At 34.1% G+C, this 15998-nt stretch overlaps 2 protein-coding genes and 1 long non-coding RNA gene across 5 annotated transcripts; 2 read left to right on the top strand and 1 right to left on the bottom strand.

Moving 5' to 3' along the window:
• The first annotated feature begins 6507 nt into the window (after nucleotides 1–6507).
• On the top strand, nucleotides 6508–8312 carry LOC105972897 (uncharacterized). Of its 3 annotated transcripts, none has more exons than XM_088814041.1 (3): nucleotides 6508–7238; nucleotides 7336–7934; nucleotides 8168–8312. In XM_088814041.1, exons 1-3 carry the CDS (start codon nucleotides 6879–6881, stop codon nucleotides 8169–8171), a joined length of 963 nt encoding a protein of 320 aa, XP_088670167.1. In that variant the 5' UTR covers nucleotides 6508–6878; the 3' UTR covers nucleotides 8172–8312. The 3 variants fall into 3 exon arrangements, with proteins under 3 accessions (XP_088670167.1, XP_088670166.1, XP_012853333.2); XM_088814040.1 differs by having other exon boundaries at nucleotides 8165–8312; XM_012997879.2 differs by lacking the exon at nucleotides 8168–8312 and having other exon boundaries at nucleotides 7336–7938.
• Nucleotides 8313–9396: 1084 nt separating this feature from the next.
• LOC148765546 (uncharacterized) lies at nucleotides 9397–10778 on the bottom strand. Its single transcript, XR_016029814.1, has 2 exons — nucleotides 10709–10778; nucleotides 9397–9864 (listed from the first exon to the last, which is right to left on the bottom strand). It is a non-coding gene; the product is annotated as an uncharacterized LOC148765546 (long non-coding RNA).
• A 391-nt stretch (nucleotides 10779–11169) lies between these two features.
• Nucleotides 11170–15512, top strand: LOC105972892 (uncharacterized). Its single transcript, XM_012997873.2, has 4 exons — nucleotides 11170–12176; nucleotides 12291–12653; nucleotides 12739–14721; nucleotides 14890–15512. Exons 1-4 carry the CDS (start codon nucleotides 11189–11191, stop codon nucleotides 15270–15272), a joined length of 3717 nt encoding a protein of 1238 aa, XP_012853327.2. The 5' UTR covers nucleotides 11170–11188; the 3' UTR covers nucleotides 15273–15512.
• Nucleotides 15513–15998: the final 486 nt, after the last annotated feature.

Below are 15998 nucleotides of genomic sequence, written 5' to 3'. Positions count from 1 at the left end.
TTTTTTCAACAAATAAATTTATTATTGTTGTTAAACTTGAGAATCATAGTCTACTAATTATGCCACCTACCTTTAAGAGATACTACTAAAAAGGGTCGGGTCTATTAATTGGCGGCCGAATGGTCCATGTAGTACTTGATCGACTAGGCTAGGCAATCCCCCTAATTATATACTCACCCCATAATTATTAATTAATTAATTACTTAATTCTCTCTTTTTTGTGTATTTATGAATGTGGGTCCAAATATTTGGTTTGAATTACGGCTGGAAATACTACATCTCCTTTTTGGGACCACATTTACCTAACCTTAACTAAATTAAATGATTTTCACAATATTCATATTCTTTTAAAAAAAATTTGTATGAATTATGTCCAGCTCACAAGCTACAGTTTTAATTTTTAAACATCGATATGACAATTTGGTTTTTTGGAACTGATTTTTTCAAACTTACCATTTGGAGTAACAAAATAATGTAATAAATAATACTCAATTTAATGTGTTTTTAATTTCAAACGGTCTGTAATAAATATTTATGTAAAATGATGAGTGTAATAATTGCTCATAAATTTCAAAGTATGTCCAAAAACATTCCCAGCACATAAATACTGCATAGGGTGGCTGTGACTCTGAGCCCTTACTGATCAATTAAATCACTAGTCCCCAACAAATCATCTCCTTACACGTGTCTTCTTACACGATTTTTTTTTTTGATGAGTATCTTCTTACACGATGGATGATTTAAATGTTATTGCATATATTTTTGAAATCGAATTAAATAAGATCGGCTGATATTTGTGTAGTATTATTGATGGAAAAATTGTTTACTATATAGTATTTGGACACGAAACATGTGTAATTTGTTTATAGGGGACTGGTCCTAAAAAAATAAAAAAACAATAACACTAGCAAGAATGCAACATGCACCCAAATTGAATTGAAGACAGCTTCTTTCATGCAGTTGTGTTGTCTTAAAGTTTTGCCAAATCAAGATCAGCAAATATTAGCTGCCAAAAATTGATTGGGTTCCCATTTTTGACCCAATTCAATATTTCATTCCTAGAAAACAAAATAAAACGGAAAATAGACCGGGGATAAATTCATATGTGCATACGAACAAGGAAATATTAGTATCAACCATCAATTAATTAGGTCTACATCAGCATCATAATACATGAATCATTTCTAAAATACAAATACGTTAAAATGTTGAAGTATCTGTGTAACATAAATGAACACTGTCTGCAATTATCTCTTTGTTGATTATTAGGGTAGTAGCTTGATATCATCAAAGAATTTACCCTAACACAAAATTCAATCATTACAACTATCATGATGCTATCTAGTTACATCTTTAGCCTAGAAAAACAACTAACTCGGATATCTATCTCTATCATTTCATTCATTCTCTTTAATTTCCATTTTAATTGCACTGTTAATATATATATAAGTATAAATACACACACAATGAAAAGGGTTAAACCACACATAGAGTGTGAACACGCAAATTAAAGGCTATAAGCACTTGTGAGAGTAGATTACTAAAAAAGGTTTAGCTATTTATTCATGAGTTTACATAATTTTAGAAAAACCCTCTTTTTAGGGGTTGTGGAAATGGCCATTGGGTAGGAATCTTCGTGGTGGGCCTTCACCTCCTTTCTAAACCAAACTAACTCTCTTCTTACATATATCCCATAACCAAATTTCAAATTGGGTTCAACATTTTCACTATATATATCTTTTTTATTTTTTTATTTTTTTTCCCTCTTGCATTTAATTTTAAAAAATAAAAAAAATAATAACTAACAACAACTAAACCTAAGGCATGTTTGTAATAGGGAGTAGGCCTCATTTATGTGATGTGTTACTTTATTAGACTCTATGAATTTGGGAAGTCAATAAAAAAAACAACTATCTATTCTCATAATAATAATAATAATAATAATTGATTGCAGAGGAATAATTTCAATTGTGTGCTACAGAAAAAAAGGCTGAAAAAGGGGGTATGCTAATTTACTGCAACACCTTATAAATAATTATTATTTAATGTAATTGGAGGAGGGGTAAAAAAAAAAAAAAAAAGGGCATGGCTTAAGTGTTGGTCTCTGTTATAATTGCCTGCCCGAAAAGAGGCAATTGCCTATTATGAAAGTAACAGCTGTGAAAGAATCAATTGGCTTTGAAATGACAATTCCTGAAACACAAAGTACAACTCTCTATTCATTGTTAATCATTTGTTGTTTCAATTTTCTTTCCCTTTTTCCTTTCATAATTATATTTTCAATCAACGATTAAAAAAGCACGTAAATAAATTTACTTTAATTTTTTTACAGAATTTTTTTTTATTAGTAAAATTAAAATTGATATATATTAACTTGCTCATTCGTCTCATTTATTTCTGCACATGATCAATACTCAACTTACATGGTAAAAGGAAATTATTTTTATTTACTCGAAAGTATTAGTTTATATTATCACGACGACTTCTTTGGACAAAATTGGATTCTTCGAAAATGAAATATGATGAGTGAGAGTTCTGGTAGTTATGTTACGTGCATAAATTTCTCATTTTCGGAGGAAAAAAACCCAATTAAGATAAAATATCACAATATTTTAATTTTTAATAAATTATAGTTAAAAAGATAATAACTAGATGGCCAAAAATATAGAACAGAGTAGTGCACTTTGAGAAGGTTGGCCATTTTAATGAAAAGCTTCCACTAGTGTAGTTGGCACCCATTTTTTTCTGTATATTATTTTTGGAATTTATCTAAAATTGATCCTTCTAATAATTTAATTTAGTGAGAAAAGAACAAGATATTGATAAATAATCCAAAAAAATCATCATTTAAATTGAATTTTGAAAAGAAAAAAAATAAAAAAAATAAGTGTCTAACGTTAAAAATATCACATAGTTGAGGGGCTAAAGTTCAAGAATCACTTAACAATTTATCCATGACCCATTAATCCAGGCGTAGGAGCTATCATCTTAAAACAAAGTAGGCTTTAATCAATTTCTTTATCCTCATTATTTTGTAGAGTTGAAACTGAAAATTGTGAGTGGTCCCTTAAATATTAAATATTAACCATTTCAATTCATAACTAATCTGGCTAAGCACTTGCATACAATTAGGCATTCACGACTCATCAATTACTACAATTTCACAACAAACTTTCTAAATCAAAAAATTATATCACACTCCATACCTAATTTGATTTAACTCAATCAATTATGTATTGGGAAAAATACACATTTCGTCCCTTAAGATTATCTCAATTTCGTTATTGGTCCTCCTTATTCACAAAAAAAAAAAAAAAAAAAAAAAAAAAAAAAAAACAGATTTAGGCCATCATATTTCAAAAATTCAATATTTTTAATCATTTTCATCAATTTTTCGTCACTAGTAACGGAAGCAATCGTATGCCCAACTGCCTTAACTGAAGGACTAATAATAAATTGACAAAATTATCAGAAATGTTAAATTATTGAAACATAAGTGACTGAATGTGTTTTTTTATAAGCACGAGGACTAAATGTGAAATTGTTACAAACTTGAAGGATGAAACTGTAAACATTCCATTATGTATTATTATTATATCACGATAAATATAATTAATTTCGCATACAATATGACCATGAACCCGAGTTTGATCAAATAGGATGTTCCATTACGATTATTTGATTCATGAGAAAAATAAAAATATTAAATTATTTTGTGAAAGAATGCCATCAGTTAGTGAAAAATTAAGGTGGGAATATATTACAGAGGAATAAAACTTTATTCCACCAAAAAATGGAAAATTTATGGTTTTCATATCTCAAGTTTGCAATGATTTTATATTTGATCCATCGTGTTCATAAAAAACACATTTGGTCCCTCTTGTTTCAATAATTTGACATTTTTGGTCATTTTCGTCAATTTACCATTAGTCCGTCAGTTATGGTAGTGATGAGCATACATTTGATTCCGTTAGTTTTAACATAAAATTGACAGAAATAACTAAAAAGGTTGAATTTTTAAAATATGAGGGATCAAATTTGTATTTCTTATGAACATGGTGGACCAAATATGGAATTGATTCAAACTTAGGGGTGAAAACTGTATATTCCACCAAAAAATCTTCCATTGGGGCAATGTGGAATGCATTTATGTTTGTAGGGGGTCTAGTGTAAAAAAATAACTTTTGGAGGAGGTGAAGTGCACTTTGCCCTTCCAATTGTACCCCATCTTATTTGGAAATTACGCAAACATCCCTTAAAGTTTAATATTAGCTAACACTTACCCACTTGACCATTAACTTTTTCGAAACTCTGTTTTTTACCCTTTACCAGAGATTGGATAAATTATATTGCCCTCCATCGAAGTTTAGTCTAATTACATAACATTACAAATGCTTCCCTTAAAATGTAATATAACTAAAAATTGAATTGAATTTTTGTTTTATAGAAGATGTTATTTTCGATATATTAAATTTAGATAACTTTCTTTTCTTTTTTTCCATTTTTTTTTTATTATTTATTCAATTTTTGAGGATATGGACCATACAGTTGGATGAACATAGGTTTCATTACGAGGAAAACGAAACATTCTTGAAGAAATTAAATTATATATATAGATAGCATTGCAATCTTCTCATAGGTTGGAAAAGGATGGTGGGCTAAGATATTAATTACGCAGTCTTCAACCTAAACAACTCTACTTTATCAATTTATATAAATATTAAATAATAATAAATAAATAAATTCTACTTTACCTAATAACAGACAGACTATATATATAGTCCATAAAAAATGTTCATTCTTAAATAGGGGATATTTAAATTAAAAAAAAAATGAAAATTTAATTACCAAATTCATACAAGTCACTAGTCCAATTTGATGATGTTGTACGTTTCGAAAATCATAATGAACCATTGTTATAATGTTTACAAGTTACAACAACTCGATCAAATAAAAAGTTATCATTGTAATTTAGCCTTGGAGCAAGCATCATAACGTGGAATGAATGATGATGGGGGCAGTCTAATCAAGAATCAAATTACCATAAAATTATTTTCAAAATATAATAATTACATTTTTGGCCCATAAGTCCTAAATAATTCGTCTAGAGTACCCATTTCTCCATATATTGCAATGTATCAAATTATTAAAAAAAAAAAATGAAAAAAGGGTCCCCAAATCAATGGTCTAAAAAAATGGAGCGTAGTTACAAATTCACTTTCCGATGAGATCTCAAAAGACCAACATCCCCTCAAGTGTCCCATTCTCCAAAAACCCACGAGCACTCTCTATTTCTCTCTTATCAAATAAAAATAAATAAATAAACCATTTACTAACAAATAATATTATTCAAATATTTAATTAATAAACAATTGACCAATCCAATATAATTTAGATTTCTTGGTCCCCCATCTTCCCAGCTAGAAAAGATGCATCATCCAAGTTTAAGTAAAGTAGTAAACCACAATTATTATTATTATAATAATAATACAATTAAGAGAAATTACTAAGATGCCATGGCTAAGCCTAGGAGCTTACCACATAATGCTTTAAAATTACATCATCTTGATGTTATGTGACAACCTCTCTTCAAAAGACTCTCCAAAATTGTTATCATTAAATCTTTATTTATTACTTTTTTCTATTTAATAGTAAATAAAATACTAAAAAAATGAATAAAAAAATCATAGTAGAGAGATACTCCATAAATCAAGTGAATATTTTCAAAGAAATAGGTCCCATAAGATGATTGATGGGTCCGAAGGGCCACTAATCAAATTAGGATTGATCATTGTAAGTTCTGTGTGGAGCATCATTTATTGTACGACTAAGAAATAAAATGAAAGATTAGTGTGGAAATAAATATAAAACTCAAAATAAATAAATTAATTAATTAAAAAGAATCTTGAAAAGGAATAAAAAAGAATAGTAAAAAGGGTTTTGAGTGGCCTAAAAAGACTAATTTTTAGTAGATAGGTACACAAATACATATACAAAGAAAGAATCCCATCATTCCAAAATTCTTTTTTTTTTCTTTTACCAATAACTAAAAAAAAAGAGAAGAAGATTATGATGATGAGTTTGTAAATAAAATCATATAATAAATAAATAAAAATGAAAGAAATAAATCTAGGAGAAAACAAAATCCCACAAATTTAAACAGAATAGAGGGTGGGATGTAATGTAAAGGAAGCAAAGTCAGTTGCTCGAGGAAGAAAATGAGGAAACAAGAATCCAAATAGCACTAAAATCAAAACAGAGTGCCAAATCTCTTCTAATTCTCTAATTAAACCCAAATGGATTAAGGAATGACTATCTTTTAGTAAGATCATATATAGGAGAGAGGTAGAGTTGACCTAGTCAACATGGTCAAACATTTTACAACCTCACCCAAATCCTAACATCATTAACAACAACACTGTCCAAAAAGGGCCGGGATAGATCTCTACCGTTCATCTACACCAGCGTCCGTGTATTATATATTAATTGACCTTAGCTTTGCATAAAGAACTCCGTTTTATCAGGAAAAATATATAAAAAAGAAAAAAAGGGAAAGAAATTGGAGGGGAGAGAGAGAGAGAGAGGTCATGAGAAATTGATGTCCAAAGTTTGCTGCATGCTTTTGTTTCACTCTGGGATTTATTTGCCTTTATATTATTTCTTGGCACATTAAAAACAATGAAAATGGCAGATTATAATCATCTTTTCCCCTCATAAGGAAACAACCATCATTGCTCCCAACAACAATTCTGAATTCTTCTATCTCTCTACCCTTTAAATATCACCACACTCTTTCCAACTTCTTTCTTTCTTTCCAATTCTTCTTCTTCAATTCATCATCTTCTTCTTCACCTGCAGTTTGATAGATAGATTGATTGATGATGGATCCTTCATCTGCAAACTCTGTTAATGGATTCTACAACTACCTGACACGTGGGATAGATGATCTAGAGCGCGTGTTTTCATCCAACAACTTCATGTCTATTCAATTCCTCCAAAGGGTTCTATCCCTTTTGAGATCATTCCACACACAGTTGACTCTTTTGGTTCAGAAACTCCACCTCCCCCTCGGTGACAAATGGCTCGACGAGTACATGGACGAAAGCTCCAAGCTTTGGGATGTCTGCCACGTCATCAAATCCGGGGTTTCCTCCTTGGAAAACTACTACTCCGCCGGCGTCAACATCACCTCTTCTCTCGACGGCCACCGCCGTTTAACCCCACAGCTCTCCCGTCAGGTATACATCATTTCAAGATCACTTTTTCATTTTATTTTTCTCCAAAGATTGGGTTTTTTTATTATTATTATTAAAAAAAATTCATAAAATGGAACAGATTATTAGGGCTATATCGGGATGCAGAAGAGAGGCGGTGGGGCTGGAGGAGGAAAACAGGTCGCTAATGGAGACGAGAATTGATCCCCTGTTATTGAAATTCGACGACAAAGTTTCTGTGGAATCGAAGCTGAATGGGTACACTGGTTTCAGGGGAGTTCTTTACGCAATGAGAAATGTGAGCTCACTTCTGCTGATGATTCTTCTCTACGGATTAGTTTACTGTTGGCCGGAGTCGAATTTGTCGATCAACGGATTAGATGGGTGCCTCTTCTTCGGATCGGCGATCATGATATCGACGGCGAGGCTGCAGCAGAGGGTGGCGTCGGAGATCAATCAAATAAGTGGCGGAGCCGGAGTTCTGCTGTACGAGTTTAGGAGGTCGAAGGCCGCCATGGATGAGCTGAGGGGTGAGCTGGAGAGGCGGCAGGGGGTGGTGGAGTGGGAATCAGAAGTTGGGATAAGAGAGAGAGTGGATAATTTGAAGGGATGTTTTGGTGTAATTAGGGCTGGGACTGAGAATATTGTTGGTCAGCTCGATGATTTTTTTGATGAAATTGTTGAAGGGAGGAAGATGCTTTCCGATTTCTGCACTCATAGGTAGGTCTTTTTTTTTCTTTTTTTTTTTTTTTTCAAAAAATCAAGAAATGTGAAGGAAAAAAAAAAAGAAAATACTTAAAAATGTTTAGGGAAAAAATTAGTAGTGGGGTTGATTGTAATTTATGTTATCTTAGTTTCTTCTTCTTCTTTCTGTGTTTGTGTTTGATTAATTTCTTGCACAGTGTTTTTTGTGGGATCCTGTGTTTTTGTTTTTGTTTTTGTTTTAACAGCAGGTAAAGTTGGGAGGCAATGCATCACTGCAGCTGTCTTTCTATTAAAAGAAACTAAAAAAGGAAACATGTTGAAAGGGAAATAGAGAACACAAAGCACCAAAAAAATAAATTAGTATAAAGAAAAGTGGTAAAAAAAAAAAAAGAACATGTCAACATGAGGTGACTGTATGTATCAGAGTATCAGCTGTAAGTAATATTTATACCAAACATAAAAGTAGTGCCCCTCTCTGTATGTTTCTGTCTTCCTTTAATAGAAAGCTGGAGGTTAAAAATTGAATGAGATAATAGTAAATTATTGATATAATATAATAATGTGAGTAATCAATCTTTTTATGGTAAAAAAAAAAAAAAAAGAAGAATAGTTTATTTGAATTAGTAGTAGAGATTGGGTTTGGTATGGTGTAAAAAAGAAGAGTGATGACTCTGATTCCAATTAACAGCATTGGGACAGTTAGAGATTCCTGGATTTGGCTTTTTATTTTATGTCCAAAAGCAGATACAATTTTGCTAACTGTGATAGCTTTTGTCTCTTGATGAAAGCTATGGCTTTTTTTTTTTTTTTTTTTTTAAATTTTTTTTTTTTTATCATCAACTCAAAATCTCCTTCCTCTCAACCCCACCCCCAACTCTCTCTCTCTCTGAGAGAGAGGAGTGAGGAAGAGAGAGAGAGAGAAGAGCATCGATTCCAAGATGATTTTATTCCCCTGTTTCCATTTTTCTTCCCCCTTTTAGGGGTGGACTGTGGAGGGGAATATAATATAATAAAAATAAAAATAATAATAACAATAGAATAATATAAAGTGTGGACTGAGTCCCTTTCCTTTCTTCTCTCTCTATCTCTCTCTCTCTCCACCGGGATCTCATGCTTTTTGTCCCTTACCGGAAATTCATGCGTTAATGGTTTTTGCTTAAACAAAAGATTAAACCACAATTAAAAAACTACTAGTGTATGTGTGTGTGTATGTATAATCCTAGAGTCAGAAGATATAACTGCATAAATAATGCATTGTAACCGGTTTGGGAGACATGTTTTGTTCCCAACTAATCCACTCCAAACACTGTTTCTAAGCGAACTATATATCATATTTAACACAAACATAGTTGTACCAGAATAACATAAACCCATGCTATAAACTCTTTCACATTAATAATAATTATAAAAAAAAAAGAGCACGAAAAAGACCTGCGAGTAGAACAAGAAAATGCTGGAAAATAGAAGCAAATGTATATATTGTGAAGCTGAAATGATCTCAAAACTAATGGATAGAGTTCACAAGGAAATCCAGGACCACAATATTATCTCAGTCAATAGCCGATTATACAGTTTAATTTGAATAAGATATGATCCCTTTTCATACTTGAAGTGTACAACATTCATACTTACATTTAGCCGGGAAGGTGCCAAAACTCGAATAACTTAGTTATATTGATACACACACACACACACACAAAAAAAGAAAAAAGAAAAAAAATTCCAAAGGAAATAATGGTCTAATAAGTCATAACTGGAATTCCAAAATCAGCCACTTGGCTTTGATGAGTGGTGACAGGTTATAAGCACAACATTGATGGCTTTTTCTTGTAGCAAAGGCTTAATTTTCATGAGAAATCCCATCGAATAGGCTATTCTTTGACGTCCCGAATAGGCTATTTGCATCAGAAATTCATGCTGAATCGTTTATCATAAGTTATCCTGCCTATTTCAGAAGCCGAATGAAGAATTGTTTTAGTGGGTTTAAGCATGAAAGTTTGCATATTTAATTTATTCCTAAAGGATCTCAAACAACACCAAAAAAAAAAAATTGCATGGAAGAAGACAAAGAATGAAAACAAGAAACACAGAGTTATGTCCACAAATGACTTATGTAATTAGCACGAAGATAGCACCAAATTCTGGATGTTCTCTGAGCAATCAAATATTAGTTCACAACAAGAAAAAAAGCAAAGCCCCCTGAAATTGGAGAATTATATTCAATTGCCAGGACAAGATCTTAATTAACTGTGTGATAACGATACTTGGTGAAACGGTGTTTGAGGTAATGAAGGAAGTATGAAAAGCTACAGGTACCTAATATGCAAAATGGGGCTTGACAGATGAGTCATTTAGTAACTCGAGTCTCTTGCTTAACCACTTGTACCTTAAAACCGGACATCTTTATTCAAACAAAATTATCTCTAAAGTTGTGCAACATATGAAATCCACACACTCAGCGCACTACATTACCAATCCCTTATCAGTAAAATTACGAGCTCCGATCAAATTAACGATTCACTACAGGATCTATTACAACATTTCCGTGCATCAAACATCACTTGATAATATTGTCTAATAAACCTAATTCCCAAAAAATTGTGAGCTAATTCAGATCAACCAAATCAAATGTAATAAGAACAAAAACTGCATCAGAATAAGTAAAAAAAAGACTTCTTAAGCAAGATACCAGGAAAACTGGAGTAACCCAAACCCCCTGTACATATTTGGGATCAAATATATGCAGTAATTGCTGAACATTAAGGGCAGGAAAAGAAATAGCGAGCTACCATAAAATTGGGATTCGACGATTTCCAGTGTCTGAGGGAGCTGGCGTTCCTTTGGATCGATCTTCTCATCTTGCCCTACCGCTACTATCATCCATCCAATTTAAGATTGCACGCACAGTGACCTAAAATTTCACAATTAAGTAGGTATATATTGCGACTTTAATAAATTGAAGTACTCAAAATATTAATTTAGTTAGACAAAATGAGTTATTACTTATTTTGACTTTTCATCTTCCTTTCGTCCCACTTCATCACCTGTCATTAATATTGGGGTAGAATTGGAGAAAACAAATTTATTCTACGTTGAAATTTTATATCCACACATAAATAAATATACAGTAATTTAATTTTCTTGTTAAAATTATTTCAAGAAGTATATTTCTTGAATGTAAACTAAAAATAAATATCCTAATTTGTAGTTGGGAGGGCTTTTATTTGCCATAAATGTTCCAACCCCATGCAGATAAGTAGGGCTAAGTTATGTCGATTCCCAGTACAGATATATTCAAATTGTGTAATTTGATTTCTACCAAGTCCAAGAACACCAATTTGATGGAGAAACCTTATTGCTTCTTCGTTTCCATGGCAGTGTTGTTATTAAACATCAACACAATTTTCTCGTTAAGCGCTGCAGTTTCAAACGAAAACACAGATGATGATCAAGAAGCACTTGTTGCCTTCAAAACCAAAATAACCTCAGACCCTTATCAAATCTTGTCCAAGAACTGGTCTGCTGATGCATCCATTTGCAGCTGGATTGGTGTCTCTTGTGTCGAAAATAGAGTCACAGCCCTCAAATTTTCCCGCTTTGGATTTCGAGGCACTCTTTCCCCAAGTCTTGGAAACTTGACATACCTCACTTCTTTAGACCTCAGCTTCAACAATTTCACAGGCTCCATACCTCAAGAGCTCTCTAATTTACGCCGTTTAGTGTCCGTTGATTTTGGATTCAACAGATTCACCGGTGAAATACCATCCTGGTTTGGAAACTTACGAGAGATCGAGTCCATTCTCATGGACAACAACACTTTCTCAGGCCCAATTCCTCCATCATTAGGCAACAGTTCGAAACTGAGGATACTCAACTTGCAGTACAATTCTCTTGGTGGAAATATCCCACAAGAATTTGCCAATCTTTCTTTGCAAAATTTGGACCTCAAGTATAACCAGATCACCGGTCCAATCCCACAAGGTATCTTCAGACTTTCTAGTATCGAAACGATTGATCTAACCGGCAACAGTTTGTCGGGTAGTCTCCCCAACGATATGTGCAATAGTATTCCCAAACTCAGCCAACTTTTTCTTTCACTGAATCAACTTGTTGGCCAAATTCCATTTGATATTTACAAGTGCAGCGAGCTACAACGCTTGTCTTTATCCTTGAATCATTTCAATGGCAGCTTACCAAGTTCAATTGGCTGGTTGACCAAACTCCAAAGATTGTATCTCGGGCAAAACAGCTTCCGGGGTATATATTCTTTCTTTTTTCCAGCATAATCGTCATCAAGGAAACTATGATGTCGAACAAAGTGTATCTGTAATGAAGCTTTACAGTGAAATTTGTCCTGCTTTTTTTTTTCAGGGGAAGTTCCATCGAGCCTACGCAATCTGTCACGTTTAGAGGACTTGAGCATCCGCGGTGCCTCTCTAACAGGGCAAATTCCATCTTTTATCTTCAACATGTCTTCTCTGAAAAACGTCGATTTCTCCAACAACAGTCTTTCAGGAAGCCTTCCATTAGACATGTATATTAATCTCCCCAATCTTGAGCAGCTGTTTCTTAGTTCAAATCAGCTGAGCGGTCAAGTTTCGGACAAGATATGGGATGGTAGAAATCTATCGGTCCTATCATTGTCTCGTAACAGATTCACAGGTTACATACCTAAGCATGTCGGAAATCTGACGGCGCTTAAGTACCTGTATCTAGATAATAACAACTTCACGGGTATGTTGATGGATTCAAGAATAAACTGTGTTTATATCTTAATATTATTTTGAATTTTCAAGAATCAACATGATGTTTGTGGCAGGTGAATTGCCAGCTGAGCTTGGTAATCTTAATCTTGTGGAAATCAATGTCAGAAACAACAGTTTGTCTGGTGGCATTCCATTCTCCATGTTCAACATATCGACGATACGGATGATGGAACTTTCAGCCAATCAATTCTCAGGACAGCTTCCTGCAGCTATAGAGCTTTCTCTTCCCAATCTACAACAGCTTTATTTGGGTAGCAACAAACTCAGTGGTCTAATTCCAAGCTTTATCACCAATGCTTCTAGTCTTGCTGTCTTAGATATGGTAGAAAACTCTTTTTCTGGCCCAATACCTAACTTTGGTGATTCAAGACTCTTACAGCGCCTTATAATTGGAGGGAATAATCTAACAGGACAATCTCCAAATCAGGAACTGAGATTTCTATCTTCCTTAACAAACTGCAGACTTTTGCAGGAGATAGAAGTGTCACTGAACCAGCTGGATGGTGTACTCCCTGCTTCAATCGGAAATTTCTCTTCTTCTCTTCAGATTTTTAGAGCATTTGGATGTAGAATTAGAGGTTCTATTCCGACTCACATTGGAAACTTGACCAACTTGCGAGACTTATATCTAGACAACAACGAATTGACAGGATACGTCCCAACAACAATCGGAAAGTTAAAACAACTCATACGTATATATCTCGAGCACAATAAGCTCCAAGGAGACATCCCGGTTGATCTTTGCCAGCTCAGCAGATTGGGCGACTTGTATTTGAGCGACAACAAGCTCAATGGGACGATTCCTGCGTGTTTTGGTGAGCTCAAATACCTGAGAAGATTGTACTTAGACTCCAACGAACTGGAATCTGATGTGCCTTCCAACTTATGGAATCTTAAGGATCTATCGGCCTTAAACTTATCCTCAAACAGTTTAATCGGCTCTTTCCCACCCGGGATTCAGAACTTAAAGTCAATCGGAGATTTAGACTTGTCGTGGAATCAGCTATCAGGGGATATCCCAAGTTCCATCGGAGGAGCAGAATCATTATTTTCACTATCTTTGGCACATAATAAGTTTCAAGGTTCACTTCCTACTTCTCTTGGAGATTTAAGAGGCTTGGAATTGTTGGATCTCTCCTTCAATAATTTCTCCGGTTTTATCCCGAAGTCACTAGAGGGACTCACTTACCTCAGCTACTTCAACGTGTCTTACAACAGACTGGAAGGACCGATTCCAACCGGAGGTAATTTTGCAAACTTTACAGCAGAATCATTCGCAAAAAACTATCGTCTATGTGGTGCAACTCGTCTACAAGTCCCACCTTGTGGAGAGAGTACTAAGAAAGCTGATTCTTTGGTGAAATATATCGTGCCTTCTTGTCTATCAGCCATCATTCTAGCGATCATATTGATTCTTCTGCTATTGAGAAGAAGAAAATCAAACAAAGATCTACCCGAAAGTGAAACTTCATTGATTCGTTCATGGAGAGGAAGCTCTTATCTGGAACTACATCGGGCAACAAATGCGTTCAGCGAGAGCAACATTCTTGGAAGTGGAAGTTTCGGATCGGTATTCATAGGAACACTCTCTGATGGCTCAACCGTTGCAATTAAGGTTTTCAATTTGCAGTCTGAGAAAGTAGCCAAAAGCTTCGGTGTAGAGATAGAAGTGTTGAGAGCCATTCGGCACAGGAATTTGATCAAAATCATCGGCTGCTGCAACAGTGAAGATTTCAAAGCTCTCGTTTTGGAGTACATGCCAAATGGGAGCCTAGAAAAATGGCTGTATTCCCATAACTGTTTCTTGGACTTATTGCAAAGATTGAACATAGCAATAGATGTTGCATCAGCCTTGGAATATCTTCATATGGGACTCGATTTCCCCATTGTGCATTGCGATTTAAAGCCGAGTAACGTCCTGCTAGACGAAGATATGACTGCACATGTTGGTGATTTTGGTATTGCCAAACTCTTCGACCAAGGGGAGTTGATGACTCAAACAAAAACCTTGGCAACGGTCGGATATATGGCTCCAGGTGATTATGTCTCAGATCAATCCGTAAACCCTAATTTCAAGAAATAATAAAAAAAGAACACTGTATTATTTCTAAAAAATAAAAATAAAATATATGTAGAAAAGGCGTCGAGTTTAAAAACCCTATTTTTTTTTCACCTGATCCAGTGGGTGTTCAATCTGAATGCAGAATATGGAGGTCAAGGAATAGTATCCACCAAAGGAGATGTGTATAGTTTCGGTATATTGCTGCTGGAGATTTGCACAAGGAAGAAACCAACGGACGAGATATTCGGTGATGAAATGAGCTTGAAGAGCTGGGTCAGCCTATCCTTAAACAAAAACACGATTTTCGAAGTTGTGGACGCTAATTTGGTTGGCAGAGAAGACGAGAATTTCTCAGCAAAGGAGCAATGCTTGTCGTCCATTTTGAGTTTGGCAATGGAATGTCTAAGCATTTCACCTTCAGACAGGATCACCATGAATGAAGCTGTGGCCAAACTAGCAAAGATTAGAACTATGTTTCTAGCTACTAATAATAAGTTAGTAGACATCCAAGGACTTGATCCCTAAGCCAACACTTTCTAGCTCGTAGTACAACAAAACACCAATTCGGTAAACCTTGATTATATTGTCTATCAAGTCCTATCGTAATTCCGAAACAAGGCATAAATGCGTTTGGGATAACAGTGAGAGCTAATCAAGGTTAATACAGACCAAAACTTCCTATTCGCAGATCCTGTAATTTTCCGTCTTATATACATGATACGAGCACAATCCAGTATTTTCAATCACAAGCAATGTATTTAACTATCTTCTAGTTTTCAATAGCACTCTACCTTTTCTAATCTCAATTTCATTTTTCACAACAAACACCATCCCGAATTTCAATCACCCCCCCTCTCATACAGGGGACTCAAATAAATTTGATACGAAAAATCAAACAAACATTGGTATATCAACATTGATATTTATAAACAACACTAAAAGCTAATTCTGATCAACAAAATCAAATGCAATGAAAAAAAAAAATTCAAAAAATATAATATAAAAATTAATCCCAGACAAGAACCTCTGATTAAGAAAGATAGCAGGCAAATTAGCGTAACCTTGTACCTATTTACGATCAAAACGAGTATTCAAGTAATTCACAATTGTCAAAAAATATGCAGTAATACTTGCAAAAGGTAAAGAAGGTAGGAAGAGAAACAGCGTTTGATTCAGCTGCCATAAAATTATTACCCACGAAGATGTTTATTTGACATAATCGCTGGGCCTAATATTTGCAACCCGTTTCTG

The sequence above is a fragment of the Erythranthe guttata genome, chromosome 14 (genome assembly GCF_056151865.1).
Source record: "Erythranthe guttata isolate IM_541 chromosome 14, IM_541, whole genome shotgun sequence".
NCBI classification, from domain to species: Eukaryota; Viridiplantae; Streptophyta; class Magnoliopsida; order Lamiales; family Phrymaceae; genus Erythranthe; species Erythranthe guttata.
This window is presented reverse-complemented; position numbering and strand designations above follow the sequence as displayed.

Bases quoted from the DNA above. Each gene is read 5' to 3' on its own strand.
- LOC105972897 (XM_088814040.1), top strand. From the start codon at position 6,879: ATGATGGATCCTTCATCTGCAAACTCTGTTAATGGATTCTACAACTAC. The intron at 7,239-7,335 runs GTATACATCATT...AAAATGGAACAG, and splicing joins CCCCACAGCTCTCCCGTCAG to ATTATTAGGGCTATATCGGG.
- LOC105972892 (XM_012997873.2), top strand. From the start codon at position 11,189: ATGTCGATTCCCAGTACAGATATATTCAAATTGTGTAATTTGATTTCT. The intron at 12,654-12,738 runs GTATGTTGATGG...TGTTTGTGGCAG, and splicing joins AGATAATAACAACTTCACGG to GTGAATTGCCAGCTGAGCTT. The intron at 14,722-14,889 runs GTGATTATGTCT...ATCTGAATGCAG, and splicing joins GGTCGGATATATGGCTCCAG to AATATGGAGGTCAAGGAATA.